Below are 16,362 nucleotides of genomic sequence, written 5' to 3'. Positions count from 1 at the left end.
CCATTTATAATTTAATTAAGTTGTTTACTTGTCTGAACGAAGGGTGGCTAGCAAAAGTTTGGGTATTTCGGGCACTTCGGTTTCCTGGAAACCAATACTCCTGGAAACCAACACACAGGTGTGCATCCCGGCCCTCCTTTATTAATGAGTACATATACAGTATAGTAGCCGATCTCGTGGCTATTGATTTTTCCATTTCAATAAAAATACAGCGAACAGAACCTGAAACGTAGTGGAAACTCATGCATTTCATATTTTGTTTGTACCATGACAAACGATGCATGGTCCTTCAACGAGGCTGCTCCCACGAGATACGAACGCATCATATGACTGAAGGTGACATCAGCCAAGAAACCTACGACACTAAAGCTTTTAGAAGCCAAACAACAATTCATACTATCTTTTTGACGGAGAAAAAGGAAGTTAAGGTCATCAGGATGTCTACGGATATGTGTCTAAAATATGACTACTAATTCTGGAAGCGATTTAGGCAGCTGTCATACTGTAAGTCGGTCGTTTTGTCTGTTGTTTGATCGGTCAAATTTTTGAAATGCTTTCTTTTGAACACAAAAAGTATGGCCCCCGGATCCCGAAGCAATCCAAGACTTTCGTTAGACTCAGCCTGAAAATGTGATAATATTTCTGAACTTAGATTTGGGCTTAAATGCTAAAATTCATTCTTGTCATGAAGGTATTAGACCAATGTTAGTACTAAAATAGGAATTCTTAAAATTGATCACAATTTTAGCCAGGTGAACAACTTTAAAGTTAAAACCATGACAGTTTCATGATCGTATTCATTGACTTCTTGTCATTTTGCGCTTGTCCAAGATTTCCCAGGAAATGTCACTTTCAGGCTGTAAGGTGGGCTTTATGGGCCATATAAGGGTATAATGATGTAAATGAAAGTTTTCACCTCGAACGTCTTTTTTGCGAAATATCCTTATGTGTTGTACTGTATGGCCCTCAGAGTCTACCTTACAATCTGAATATTTATCTGTAACATTTCTCTCTGTACCAAAATCTTCAAAATTTTTTAGTCATATTTAGATATTTTTTAGGGTAGTTTTATTCAGGCTTACTATCCTCTTTTCTATACATTATATTTTTATTCCCAATGAATTGAGGAAGTCGGGCATCATAGCTCAAAACATTATATTATATTCATTTATGCGTTTGCAGGCGTTTTTGTTTTCATTTATTGGTAAATTCATTGTGCGCGATGTGCGTCACTTTTTCTAACCACGAACTGTTTAAACCGGCTAATACAATGCTCTCATTAGTCTTTGTGTAAAATTAGCTTCATTTTTCCCAAGGCACACATGTGTTCGCATATAACTGTTCACTTCCTTCACCTCACAAATGTCCATGTCATCTGTTAGTAACAGCAAAAAACGCTGTTCACCCTTTCTGCCTGTCAGTTTCCCTGTGGCTGCTCGAAAACAAAATCTACAGCGTTGTGTTCTGAGGAACTCTGTGGACACCACTAGAATGACAGAGCGACAGTTACTGATAAGAGCGATGACGTTGTCAGAATCAGCAGCCCCGGGAGCATACAGAGGGTCTCTGTCCGGGAGACACACTGTAATCCCCTCCCTTTCTAAGGTATGCAGCAACACCTGAACGACCCACTGCCTCTCGGCATCCCCGTACAGCAGTCCAACGTCGTACTGAAACCGCCGCGTGACCACTGAGTTGTCCCGGATGTTCAAATCCCTAGTCTCGAACATGTGGTCGTCCGGCGGTAAATCAGGGTTTGTTGAATTAGGATCGAATTCCATCAGATCGAAACGCTCTGGGTAAACTTGTTTTTTGCCAAACACTGCGTACACTAGCCTCTGAGGAAACAGTCTAGACTTGGGATTGAGATATCGTTTCAGCCGAATGTATTTATTTAACAAGACCTCTTCGTATACGTCCGCTTTGAATCCGTCAAGATTGATAATGTTCACGAAGTTGAGTTTCTTGTCCACGACCATAGCGAGTGCCTCTCTTAAAGTAAATCGACACCATTCATCGTTCAGGAAGGCATTGGACAAAACAATGGTTACGCTTGCTGAAGACCGTAGCGTACGATATAAATTCTCCTTCATGCTCTGCCCGGGAATGAAGTCATCAAATCGTGTACACAAGGAACAATTTGGAAAATAAACGTACAATGTGCTGATAACGTTTTCTTCTGTCCATTCGCGGTCATTTCGGGCGAAAACAATGAAAGTATTGTAATCTTTGTCAACCATTTCCGCGTCATTGTTATTGTTTGCCTGGTAAATAAACCACAGTACCTTTATTTCATGGCGGAAATGCACCATAGCAACCACCGCCAGAACAAGGCAGAGGAGAACCAGACCGAGGCTGACTGCTATAGCGATGTTAGTCACAAATGAACACCTAAGAAGATCTTCTGTCACATCCAAAACACGTACGACTTTGTTACCCACGCTACAGGAAATTGTGTCCCAATCCAGAACCTTATTCTTATTTTCAATCAGCCACCTTTTGAACCAGATATTTTCACAAGTGCAACGGAACGGGTTATTGCCCATTGTGATTTCATTCAGTTTTAGAGTTGTCAGTGGCTCTGGAAACTCGATGAGGCGGTTGGAGGTGATGTGAAGATGTGTCAGATTGGTCAGTCGTGCCAGGGCATCTCTTGGAAGAACCGCCAAAGAATTGTTCGACAAATCAAGTCTCTCTACTCTGCCCAGGTATTCTCTATTCTCAATTGTACTTAGTTTGTTTCCCGCCAATCTCAGGTCCAGCAGCCCACGAGGTTGTTTCTTGGGAAGCTGTGTAAGGTCCTTGTTCTCGCAAATGACCACCTTACCGGCATTGTCATAGCGATCGTAACAGTCACAGGTCCCTGGACATCCACCTTCCTCGGAGGGACAGTAGAGACGAGAGGGGTCTAAATCAAACATATCTCTTCCAGAAAATTCCGCCGGAGTCGCGCAAATCCAACCTTTCCAGCAGACATTCCAGCTGTATGTATACACACCAGAGTCTGGACTGGCCAATGTGTTCTCTGTCAGCTTCAAGAAGGAGACGAGGCTTGCCACGCGACAATCACAGATAAGAGGGTTCTCCTCAACATCAATACAAGATGAATTTAAGCCCAGTAGAAACTTCATGCCGAGTGATTTGGGTAACTGCCATATGTTTTCCAGGGTGAGGTTGTAAGCTGACATTATGGTATTCCCTCGAAGAACAATTGATATGATAATGCCGTTCACCACGCGGTTGGTAAGACCAGATGCAGAGACACTTCCTAACGCATTGATAAATGCGTCGAATCCAAGTCCAGTGTAACCCAGGTCTATTTCTCGCAAATGAGTTAATGCCAGGGAACTAGGGGGGAATTCCATCAAAGGATTACTGCTTAAGTTTACAATACTCAGTAAAGGAACGCTCAAGAAAAAATCTTCGACGAAAGTGGTGATGCTGTTTTCGCTTAAAATCAGCATCCGAAGGTTTATCAGACCTGTCAGATAAGAAGATTGTTTTGCGCTTAGCTTATTCCTGCTGACGTCAAGTATACGGAGAGAGACCAACCCCTGAAAAGCCTCTTCCTCTATGAAAGCTATGGAATTATCATACAGATACAGGTACTTTAGGGAGGATAAGCCGGCAAATGTGGAAGAATTTAGTCCTTCAATATGATTTCCATGCAAATCCAACGACTGCAGGTTGTGAAGACTTCCGAAGATTCCAACAGGTATTTGACTAATGCGATTTTCCCCAAGATTTAACATATCAAGTTCGTGTGAAAACCAATCTGTTTCCAGAGTCTCTAACTTGTTACTGGTTAAATCAAGTACCCTGGGAATACCGTTTAAAGGTGTATCAAGTTGCCAGATATATTCCTCACTTGCTTTCATATTGTCGGTTCGGTGTATATTATGTGGTAGGTCAACTGTAACGTTTGACCATCCAATATGTGGCAGGCGAACAAGGCTGTTATTGAACAAGGACAAAACCTGCAGCCTTGGGAACTTCTTTTCGATTCCGTCAGGGAGGGTGACCAAAGAGTTCAAACCAACGAGACCGAGCTTCACGACCGAGTCGTATCTTACCGCCGCCATCGGCAAATCGTTCAACGTCAAACTGCTGTTTTCTTGCCTCAGTGTGAGCTCCCCTATCGTGCCTAGTAGGCTCACCTCGCTGCTGTCTGATGGGTAATGGCTGATGTACAGACTGGAATCCAGCAGGAAGAGTCCGTATAGTGAAAACATAGACATGAGCGATTCAGCTAGGTGGGACCCGATAATACAATTGCCTACGCTTAAGCGGCCAAAGATAATTAGGCTGGGTGACGCCGTTTTTGGACTGCTTAAATCAAGTGTTAAACGTGTGGAACATTCTAAGAACACTATCACGTAGGTCTTCTGTCGTAAGCGTGCTGTTAACTCGTCACGGTAAAATTCGGAGGTGTCCAGAAGACAGGCCTTATTACCTGTGATCTCACCCTGACCCGTCACAACATACCTCACAAACATAGTGTCTATAGCCAAGCCGTGTATCTCGTAGTTGTCTATGCTTGATGGGCCAATGATTGTGTGTGTTTTCACGCTGCACCCTTTTGCATATGCTGAGTACATAGACTGTGTCCACAAAAGTCCACATGTCACGTATAATCGTATTACACAACGCAACATTCTACTCCGGATGTAATATAATGACACTATTTCAATGATATGTAAACGGAATGTTCACTTACCACATGAAAAAAACATGGCATTGCAACACTCACACTTAGGGATTGTCAACATGCTACATATAGAATTCTCACTGCTGCAGGAGTCAAAGCAGTCCACACTTAGCGACTGTCAACGAATGTCAACATGTTAGATATAGAATTCTCACTGTTGACAGGAGTCACAGAAGTCCACCCTTAGGGACTGTCAACAAATGTCAACATGCTAGACGTAGAATTATTACTGCTGACGGGCATCTCAAAAGTTCAACGCATGCGCAGAAACGAATTCCACCATACTTGGTGTTCAGTCTTGCACGTTGCTCGTGGCGTCACTAGATGCTGAAGCCATGTAAGTATACATCATCTATCCCGACTGCCAGGTTTACGCCATGTTTCATTCATCTTTGTCGGCAATAATCTGTAACGAAACAAGGTATACCTTAAAGAAATGCCGCTTTGAGATCCTAAAATTTATACATTTGGTTGATTTTTTCAGACTGTTTATAAGCTACTCAGGTTTCTAGTATTGTGCGGATGGCTCTGCTTTAATGAATACATGAATAAAACCGGCTTTCAAAGCTGAGGGAAAACCACTACGCCTTCATATGCTAAGAAAATATTTCGACAAAATTAAAGGAAAGAACCATGCAGAAACTTGAACTGTCAGAAATCTGAGATGGTCATGGGTTTCATCCGGTCTCTGCCCGGTTTCCTCCCACCATAATCCTGTCGTACTAGTGAAATATTCTTGAGTACGGCGTTAAACACCAATGAAATAAATAAATCATTCTTCCTAACGCTTCGTCAACTGCTGACAAAGTTATAATATATACTGGCAAGTTTTGGAAACAACGATTTGCGTGTGGAAAACATCCATATTCCGCTTCAAAAGTATTATTTCTAGTTAAGAAATAAAATAAATAATAATCGGTTTTGTAGTTCATAAGTATAATATTGTAAATCCTTTAATATTCATATTTCATCTGTATTACAGCCGATGTATGATTAACAAATGATAATGATGATCATTTTTTGATAGCATCTAATACAGTGCGTGGTGAAACCGTAGAACAGGCTCCCTGTCCTATCGTCATGCATATACCGTGCTTATCTCATTTGAATATACCTGTATATGATAGAAAAGTTGCATTTTCATCATACCTAATTAAATCCTATATAACAAGTTGTATATGACTCAATCATATACCTGACAGTACTGTTTGCTTGGTAATTGTACTTACATTTTACCTTACTTTTGCATTTATACCTAGTAGAACATACCGATTACAAGAAAGTTACATGAGTATCATACCACTTGGCACAGTGGTAATTTTACTTACCTTTTATTTTACGTTTTTATTATATTACGCATACCCATTAGAGTGAGTGCTTCGGGTTTAACGTCGTACTTAACAACTTTTCAGTCATATGACGACGAAGGAATCCTTAAGAGTACATGTAATGTGCCTCCTTGATGCAGGACGGATTTACACCGCTTTTTTCATCTAGTGCTGCTTCACTGAGTCGACTTACTGAAGGCCGCCATACCCGAGCCATTATACTCATACGGGTCAACCAGTCGTTGCACTATTCCCTCAATGCTGAACGTCAAGCGAGGAAGCTACAACTTCTTCTTTTAAGGTCTTTGGTGTGACCAGACCCAAGTTTGACCCTCGATTTACCACCCGCCGAAGCGGACGCTCTAACAACTGAGCCATCGGGGCCGGTTAATATACCAGGAGAACATAGCGATAACAAAAGATGCTACATATGTATCATACTAGGACACTCTGGTAATTTACTTACATGACTTAAACCCGATGTATCTTGAGTATCTTGAGTATACGGTCTACTTGGGAGAATAACTTCACTTAAACTTATGACTATCTGGGGCTAATATATAACAGTTATTTGAGTCCCAGTAACTACGTATTTCTTTCATTGACATGTACAGCAGTAAACATACCTCGTCGTTGGAGCTAAACGAGTTGGTAAACAGGAAGTTTCGGAAGTTTATTACCGTCCTTGCCTGTCATGTTCCGAGAGGTTTGGCCATGCTGTCGACATCAGATATATACCTGTCCTTCCCTCTAATATGTTACACTGTACACTGCATTATGAGGTATCACACGCAGTCTCGCGGATATGTACGTTCAGCGCGCGGTACTACAACGCCGCTTAGCCGGATGTTGGCCGATTGGTAACGGAAGACCACACTTTCCGCCAACACGTTTGATCGGCGAACCGTTGTACTGTGTCTGTTCCACAATACAAATTAGAGGTTTGCGGCTGTCTGAATGTGAAACTAGGTGACTACTAAAGCTACAAATAGACTCCACCATGTAACGACATAGCATTCAATAACGTGACCCAAAACCTCGGAGGAGAGAGTATAGTATCACGTGTAGGCCTATTCACTGTTTTTTGGGTCAGCGGGTAGGGAATCGGATAGGAGCATCCTGTTTGACATCCTAGGCTATAGACTTTGTCCTTATACGTCGGACATTCACACAGGAACGCTCAGGGGTGAAGATGTGGCCATTATACGCGTGAATGTATATTGTCATACGTAATAGGTGCGTATAATTTTCCCAATGCATATAGACCGATCTTTTGATGTCACTGAATGATTAAGGTAAAATACGTATTGTTTACTGATCTGAGTATATCACTGACCCATTCCTGGCGTCAAATTGTTATTTATTGAATGCTTGGTTCTTTGAGAAGAGGTTTGTGTTAAATCTTCAAGATTCTATTAATTTTGGAAAGTTTATTACCGATTTTGAATGGTAACACCTCCATTAATGCTAATTATTTGGGCTATTCCAATATAATAATAAACGTTCGACAGGTTTTGTGCTGATCGATTTCTTTTTTAAAAAAGTTTCCAGTAGCCTTTAGCCTTTTGTATCCTAGTGTTGGTGGACTATTAGCAATGCGTGTAGGTTTGTGGAATGACATTTACAGCCTTATGTGTGCATATATACCTTAGGCGTATATGTCCTCATTTATGGCACTCTTGGAAGTTTTGGATATTTTCACAATAATTGCAACCTTTAGTTTTTTTAGGTTTTTTAGCTAGGGGAATATTTAACTTTTAAGGCGGTCGTCAGGGTATTGGCATATATAGACCCGTTAACTGCATTCGAACACGTGGTCTCTTCGGTGAGCGACTATAAGGTCTCTTGGGTGAGCCCTTTAAAGCGCTTGGCCGTTGAGAACTACTTACATTATGTTTGAGTATTGGAATTTAGTGTAAATATGCGTAAAATGTCTGAGATATTAACTTTTTAATTTATACTTCAAAATTGGAATGACTCAGGTAAAAGTAATTTTTTTGTAAGATTCCTCAAAACCTACTAGTTTTTCGAGATTCAGTTGTACGTCTTTAATTATATGACAGAGGTCTATACCAAGAGTACAGTAACACTTTAATGATATCGGGACAATTATGTAATGTCGTGACAATTTTGTGATGGCGTGACAGCTGTTTTTGTAATAAGTTATCAGTATTTCTAAATATCTTGAAACTGAACGGATACTTTCACGGTAGCCTATGGCGGAGCTATTAATTGACTGGAGGTTCAGAATGTCAAAATCCTTTTATAGTTAAGAGAATAAGTATTTTCTATGAAAAGTTTCTAATGCCCAGATTGTACTGGGTACTGCCTTATACGAGATTATAAGAAAGAACATGTCCTAGCATATCATGATTGGATTTTATTGTGGTTTATATGCAGCTAAAATACATGTTATCACTCTAACTTGATGTTAATGGTTCACATATATCAATGAGTCACTTGCTATAGAGGATATTCCGAATATTTTTGGCAAAAATCCATATTCGCTAATCAATTCAAATTTTCTGTATTTACCAAGTATTTCCTCTCCGTAAATATCAGACACGTTCACGTACTATTTATTGCGTTAAAATGATTCTGCAGTTTGCGAAAGTTAACATGCGACCAGTTTATAAATTTTCGAAACTTTTTTGACGATTTTGAACGCTAACACGTCCACCGACCGCTGATATTTTAAGAAAGACAAACATTTTAGTTGTTCTAGAATAATACTAAAACTTCGATCGAATTTGCGCTGATAGATTATTTGCCAAAATGTCCAATATAGCCTCTTTAACATAGCCCTAGGTAGATAACCAAATAATTTTATTAAATAAAATATAAACTTGAAATTACGGAAATAAATTGGACCATGAGGAAAGGCTTTTAAACCTAACAGAAACCTAATATATGACCAGATTTTACCACTGTAGACTATTTTAAATCGATAATACCCACATTTGTAATGTGGCATAAAGTGTACGACATACTATAGCAATCACAACCTGAAGTTCTTTTTGTGTTCGATATTCAGTCATCCATACACATTAGTGTTGAGTCACATCCTGGTAATAGAGTCGTCTTTCCCCTTCCCACTCAAGGTAGAAAAATTTCAGACGGCACCAAAACTCCACAGCTCCCACCGTGCTGTGCGATACCGGAAGATACAGGCGTGCTTGTTTTGTACAAGATTCACATCACTGCTCTTGAATAATTCGGTGTTACAGCCCAATACATTGTCGTGACTGACAAAACGACCAAAGGGTGAAATACAATACATCAAATTATGAAAGAGACATAAAAACCCCAAAACTCTCTTCCTTCTCAAAAAATGTATTTATAAATACTGCGAAAAGGAAAATGAAACAGCAGCAAATAAGAATGCCTTAATTAGGTTGAATCCAGGACGTCAAGAGAGGTTTTTATTGATGTGACATAGATTTCATTGTCAGACAGAATAAAATCCTGTTTGAAACTGTTAAGTGGGGTAGCGCAAAGGATATGTGATGATATAAAACGTAGTTTTCCATGTTCAAATCAGCTAGATAATGCACATGCACAATTTCCACTGATTGAGAACGAGTGGCAGAAGGTAAATATTTGACCTTTAAGCTTAACATCCTGACCAATTTGTAAATTCATTGTGCCTTTGCCCTCGGTCATTGTGAGCTGTCGATTTTGAAGAAAGCAGATGTTCTAATATCACAACCTAACCCCCTGCCTCCCCTGCTCATTTTTTTAGCGCAGGGCAACTATGTATTGATTATCAGTTTGAGAACACTTCACTCACAATTTCTTTCAATGTTAAATTTTGGAGGTATTCTATAATCGGTTGTCTCTCCGAATGGATAATCCCTTGTGCAAGTTCGAACTTTATGTAATTTGTAACTAGGATTGTAACCATCAGCATGGCTTAATGTACCTGCATGTACATGTATATATAGCTGTCGCAAGATATGTTGAAATTAAAAAAACCTCTGAAGAACCGTCATGATACGGTGAAACTAGTAAGCTAAATCAACAAGTTGAGTTTGTCATGCTTCTTCTATAGTAAATTGGCAAATAAAATAAGTAAATAAACTAAATGCTTGGTCACCACTATAGCTCGAGAGTGTGGTGTTAGTATATTGGCATCGAAACGTTGCTCACTGTTAGTATTGGCATCGAAACGTTGCTTACTGTTAGCATTAACATCGAAATGTTACTCACTGTTAGCATTAGCATCGAAGCGTTACTCACTGTTAGCATTAGCATGGAAACGTTGCTCACTGTTAACATTAGCATCGAAACGTTAATCACTGAAATGCAACAAATTACATGTATCATAAAACCAATGGCTCATTGTTAGGATGACTCTACTTATAAATGACATCCAAAGACCACATAGTAAATATGTTAACATTCCGGCACTCTTCTTTGTGTAGAATCCATAAAGAGTATAGATGACGTCGACTATTCCCAGATGTTCTTGGAGAAAGGTGAACCATGAATCGCACTGAGCAAGATTTCATAGAGTACTGTGCTTGACTTTTTTTATTATTATTATCATTTTACTCTCATCATATAAGCCAACAGGCGTGAAATGTACACGTAAATCTTGCTGCAAATGGAACAAATGCATATACCAGTGTGAACATTATTGTACAAATTTTCATAAATCCGAGCCTTGGTTTGGTTACATACATCACTACATGAACATTCAAAGGCATTTTGGTGCGATTTTCTGTCTTCCATGTGATGAAATGGAATAAGCCTGCCGATTGCTTGTATATTGTCCTTATTTAAATAGTGTTTCCTCTGTTTCAGAGACGCTACCTGCACAACAAATTAGATATCACGATGACCCCCCTTAGCCTATCAGGATGGATTCTTTTGTTCAGTTGTGTCTGGTCCAACCTACATGTACATTGCACCACCATGGGAGAAACTTCCAGCCCAACAGAACAGACCCACGATATGGAGGACCCCGCGGAGAATAGAAATTCCACCTGTTCCATTTCAATATTAAGTAATCCTGATATATTCACATCACCACTATATCAGCTGAATGGCACCGACATTGGCTCGACCTTTGTAACCTTCTCCGTGTCACCGAATCCGGATTCCCCATCCAGTCCTTGCTACATCTCTACCGATACCATTGTTGAGGAACTAAGCTTCATTCACGGCGTTGTCCACCTCTACTTGATTCTGGAATGTTCCGCTAATATCCCTCTCCGAATTCAAGCCGCAAACCAGTCAGAATTGGACAGGCAAGAGCGAACGTTGATGACGTTGCACATCCGGCGCTGTGTGCTAGACGTGGCGGACGTGGGGCTTATCGGTCAGATTTGCAGACTGCACGCCATTCTCCTGAAAGACACAACCATGACTGAAGACACTCCTAGGGACATGTACCATGCTGAGGGTTTCTCTCAGCTTCGTACTCTGGTCTTCGTCTATTCTCTGTGGCCGGCTCCAATCGAAGCCTTGCCCCTGAATTCCAGCTACTTCTTTAACATAAGCAAGTTAACGTTACAGGGTGTGAACATGAAGGGGTTCCCTGATTATATACCACAAAACTACCCTAATTTGTTGAGCCTGACATTAATATCATGCTCTTTGGAACATCCCCCAGACATTTCCCTGGACAATGCCTCTCCGGAGATTTTACCTCTGGGTCTATCCCTGACTAAGAAGGAAGTGTACAGAAAATTCCAGAACGGAATATACCAAAGTCCGACCATCGTTCCCCGAGTCCTGAAACTTGTGTACAACAACTTCCGCGATCTCTCCTCATACACATTCCGTGGCATTCTACATTCACTAGTTCTCAATAATAACCGAATACGTGTGCTTGGGGAAGACGCATTTTCTAGTGTAAAAGGTCTACAAAGCATTCACCTTTCTGGTAACATCCTTCGTTCATTACCCGAAAAAGTGTTCTTTGGTTTGGATGATCTAATACTTGTAGACTTGAGTCAAAATGGACTCAGTGTGCTGCACCAAAATCAGTTTAAAGGATTAAAAAATCTGAGAATAATTAATCTTGAGGCGAATGCACTGACTTCCATTCACGTCGATACGTTTTCTCATTTACCAAACATCGCGTTTATCAACATTGGATGGAACAAGTTAAAATGGCTGGTTCCTGGAACCCTTCCGGTTAACTCTCCTTATTTTGTTTCAATCGACCTTGGCAAAAATCCTCTTGAGCATGTAAGCTCGGAACTTTTCTTCACGAACTCCTTAAAACGCATTGACCTTAGCTATACTGGGATCTCTTTTGACCAAATTTTGGATGACTTAGACAACATAACGCATGACAAGCTCATATTTTCACCTGGGAATGACCCGTACTCCAATGAAAAGCCCATTCTAAATCTCGGTTGGAACAATATTCGAAGTTTCCCAACTGTTGTAAAACTTGAGAAACCTACCCCTGTAGAAATGGACAGAAATTTAAAACTCATCAGCATTATGAACCATTTTTGTGTAGATTTGACTGGAAATGAACTTCAGTGTAACTGTGACTTGGGTTTAGCAGTGGGGATTCTGGGACTGCACCAAGTGCAAAGCTACGATGCCCAAAAAGGAGGCCCCGTGCCCTTAGACTGGAATACGTGTTATCGCGGATGGAGTTGCGGGGGCCCCGGACTTCTTCGTGGTGTGCCCGTGCCCAGTGTAAACCCTCTTCTACTCTACTGTCCACTGAACACGTCTGCTTGCCCAAAACATTGTGACTGTAACATTGATTTCAGTTCCAATGTTACCGTCGATTGCTCAGGAAAGAATCTGGATAGTTTTGTCGAAACGTTGCCCAAAGGAGCAACAAAAATTCACCTTCAAGGCAATAACATAAAGAAGATACCATCTTCTTTGATGCCAGGTCTTGATAAGGTCAAAACTTTGGTTCTCTCAAACAATTCAATACAGGAACTTACGCACAATATGTTTACCAGTCTACCAGAGCTTACATCGCTCTATCTGGACGGCAACAATCTCAGTAGACTCCCAAAGGTTCTCAACAAAACGCACATAAACATAAAAGATCTTAAGTTATCGGGAAACTCTTTCCCTTGTGACTGTGATAATAAATGGATGAAACAGTGGCTTTTGCACAATAAGGCAGTTGTTCAGGACTGGGACTCTGTGGAATGTAAGACACTGAACAACACGTTCCAGCCGATGGTGTCTACGGACGACAGTGCGTTTGGTTGTCCTCCTCAACCCGTTGATGACACCTCTCAGATCGTGACCCTTTCTGTTGTTCTTGGTGGCACCGTTCTTCTTCTGGTGCTTTTCTGTTACTTCCACAAACAGCTGCGAGCTTGTGTTTTCGTGCACGTAAAGCTATCGACTTGCGGAAAGCAGATGGCGCCGCTCAGTCTCTTCCTGGTGAACTCACGCGAGGACGAAACCTGGGTAGAAACGAGGCTGACATCGGTTGTGCGGAAATACCCGAACTGTGAGAAAGTTGTTTCTATCCGAGACTTCATGCCAGGTTTCCCGACTAAGGACAACATTTTAATGTTCCTCCAAAACAATTCCGTCACAGTTTTGATATTGTCACAGGCGTTTTTTTCTAACGATATTTGTATTGAAATATTAAAGATCTTATCCGAACATGCTGGCAAACCAGTGGACGGTAGGATAGTCGTGGTCATTAAAGACTCTCCTGTCATGGAAGACATAGATTATCGCACTGCCTTGGATGATGTCTGCACACAGAGTTTAGTGATAAACGCAGATACTTGTGCATTCAGAGAACTTGTCATCCATGCCGTGTTGTCATCCAACTTGTCAGCACCACGGCACGTCAAGAAAGTGGCCACCATGAACAGAACTTACGACGAGCCCCCAGTTGTTGTATCGACCGACAGCGTGCGTCTGGACGACTTAGTCGTGGGGCCGTTTTTGTATGACGTGTCTATGATGTATGGGGATAGTGACACGGGGCTAGTTCTGGGTCAGCTCCTACCTCAGCTCACGGGTCATGGGTACCGAGTGGGGATCCCTGACAGAGAGTTCCTACCGGGATCTGACCATGCTGAAAACATCGAGTCACTTCTCACTAACAGCCGGAAGGTCGTCTTCTTTCTGTCCGAGTCGCTGGTACGTGACGAATGGTCCTCGTTCGCGTTTAAGCTTGCCACGGACCTTAAGAGTTCCCATGGATCGAACTATCTGTTTGTTGTTCTTGGTGACGATGTGCAAAAAGACACTCTTGATGGAGACATTCTCGTTTACACTGAGAATCACGTGTGTTTAACAAAAGACCAACATATTGGAACAACTTTGCTGAAATGTCTTAACCAACCTTCTGGGTTGAACCCTACGGAGCCGTGATCTGTTGATTTAAATTTATTTTTTTATTTGATTGGTGTCTTACGCCGTACTCAAGAATATTTCAGTTATACGACGGTGGCCAGCGTTATGCTGGGAGGAACCCGAGCGGATACCGGGGAAACCCACGACCATCCGAGGTTGCTGCCAGACCTGCCCACTTACGACCTGCTCGTTGAATGGAGGATAAAAGAAAAAGGATGTAAGGATCATCACAAAAATGATGAAAAACTGTATTAAATATATGTGTACTATTTATTTCAGATATTGTGTTGACCGAGAAAAGTACTAATACTTTGGAATAGTGAGGTTGGTGTTATCGGCCATATTTTGGTATGGTGATGCAAAGGCATTTTTTCTAACCCAAACTGCATTTTTCTGAAATCTATTTATGCAATACTACATGTAACTAAACCTATGAATCACACTATCTGATATTATACACAGATTACGCTAAAAGTGAAAAAATAATGATATGATGGTAAATCATAACACCAAAATATGGCCTTTATGCACCTTTATATACAATCTAACTGTAATTTTCTCGGTAGAAAAAGACTTCAAAAATCTTTCTCATGATTGTTGTCCTGTATGTTTTATTCTTCATTTAACTCCTATAGTGAGAATTGCAACTGACTGCGCTTATTCGATCAGGCTTCTCCGCGGCATGATGTGTGCTGCTGAAATATGCTTTTCTCAATTGTTATATTTTTGTATAATTTCTATGATTCATATAATAAGACTTCTACATGCCTGTTTTGTTACGCTGATTGTATTAGTCATATTTGATATAAAAAGCGACTTGTGCTAAATATATAAATGTGCTCAAAAATGTATATATTTGCAGTGAGAAAATGTGCGTACAACTGTTATGAATAACGGTAACAAAAAACCAAAAAAAAGAACAAAAAATGCTGTGTGAACTGACGACAGTTCCAGAGACACCACACAGTGTACTGTTTTCTACAAAAACCAATTTCCCCAACCCACAATGCGCATTTTTCACCTTGAGGACATCTGCTTGGATATTCCTTCGCAAGCATATTGCAGTCGTAAAATTACCATAAGGCCTTCAACTGACAGGCGTTTTTATTCCAGGGGCATAGCTTTCGGTGGCCAAATGTTACAAATGTTTGAGTCCGCCTCAAACCCGAATCGGGTCATACCAGACTTTAAAAATGGTACTCCCTTGCCACTCAGCTCTGAGAGGTTTGAGCAAGGACTGGTTGACCCACAAGGAGAAACAGTTTATGTACACACACATACATGATTCCTCGTCATACTTAAAATTTGTCAAGTACGAGGTTAAACCTGAACCTCACATAGGCAGACATACATAACCTGGGTTATTGTGCCCTGAACAGTGAGTATACTTAGCCCACTCAGAAATGTTTGTTATCGGCGTGAGGACTGCAGAATGTAACTCTTGACCTTATATCACAAAACTTACCCGATCAAGTTTGCAAGAGAGCTCATTTAGTTCCCGCGTGACCAGGACACGTCACATAAGCTACACCTTCTAATGACGGTCACATGAGGCACCCGAATTGAGATGCTGCTGTCATATACCCTAATACGTTCCAGACGGGAAATACAGTAGACTAGTATCCCCATATTTATTGATTCGATTTATTTACACTAATGGCAATCTCTTAATTTTAACAGAAACTTACATGAATGATGCTAGAATGTTGCTGATCTTGTTAGTTCGAGACAGTCTTTATGTTGTATTAATAGAATATGAGCGCCTTCTGTGCCAAAATAACCTGCTGAAATAACAATTCATTCTAGAATCACCCAGACAACATATTTTATAATTCAACAAATTATAATTTTAGATTATTTGATCTCAGTCATTCTAAAAAAGTTATTAGCTCCAGATTTTATATGGAAGGAAAGAACCATGCTGAATTATGTACATACATTTGGACGAAACTTTGGCAAGGTAAAATTTTCCCAGGGAGTAAAAACTTCAATATTAGTCTTAGTTTATTAGTCTTA

General features: G+C 40.6%; 2 protein-coding genes across 4 annotated transcripts; one reads left to right on the top strand and one right to left on the bottom strand.

The window, feature by feature from the left end:
* Positions 1 to 1,014: 1,014 nt before the first annotated feature.
* LOC135466549 (protein toll-like) lies at positions 1,015 to 7,041 on the bottom strand. Its single transcript, XM_064744095.1, has 2 exons — positions 6,663 to 7,041; positions 1,015 to 5,114 (listed from the first exon to the last, which is right to left on the bottom strand). Exon 2 carries the CDS (start codon positions 4,653 to 4,655, stop codon positions 1,263 to 1,265), a length of 3,393 nt encoding a protein of 1,130 aa, XP_064600165.1. The 5' UTR covers positions 4,656 to 5,114; positions 6,663 to 7,041; the 3' UTR covers positions 1,015 to 1,262.
* A 115-nt stretch (positions 7,042 to 7,156) lies between these two features.
* Positions 7,157 to 15,455, top strand: LOC135467859 (uncharacterized). 3 transcript variants are annotated; one of them, XM_064745757.1, is made up of 2 exons: positions 7,157 to 7,272; positions 10,843 to 15,455. In XM_064745757.1, exon 2 carries the CDS (start codon positions 10,876 to 10,878, stop codon positions 14,362 to 14,364), a length of 3,489 nt encoding a protein of 1,162 aa, XP_064601827.1. In that variant the 5' UTR covers positions 7,157 to 7,272; positions 10,843 to 10,875; the 3' UTR covers positions 14,365 to 15,455. The 3 variants fall into 3 exon arrangements, 2 of the variants coding, with proteins under 2 accessions (XP_064601827.1, XP_064601826.1); XR_010444195.1 differs by lacking the exon at positions 10,843 to 15,455 and adding an exon at positions 10,461 to 10,816 and having other exon boundaries at positions 7,216 to 7,272; XM_064745756.1 differs by lacking the exon at positions 7,157 to 7,272 and adding an exon at positions 7,300 to 7,331.
* The last annotated feature ends 907 nt before the right edge of the window (positions 15,456 to 16,362 follow it).

Source organism: Liolophura sinensis, chromosome 6, assembly GCF_032854445.1.
Source record: "Liolophura sinensis isolate JHLJ2023 chromosome 6, CUHK_Ljap_v2, whole genome shotgun sequence".
NCBI classification, from domain to species: domain Eukaryota; kingdom Metazoa; phylum Mollusca; class Polyplacophora; order Chitonida; family Chitonidae; genus Liolophura; species Liolophura sinensis.
This window is presented reverse-complemented; position numbering and strand designations above follow the sequence as displayed.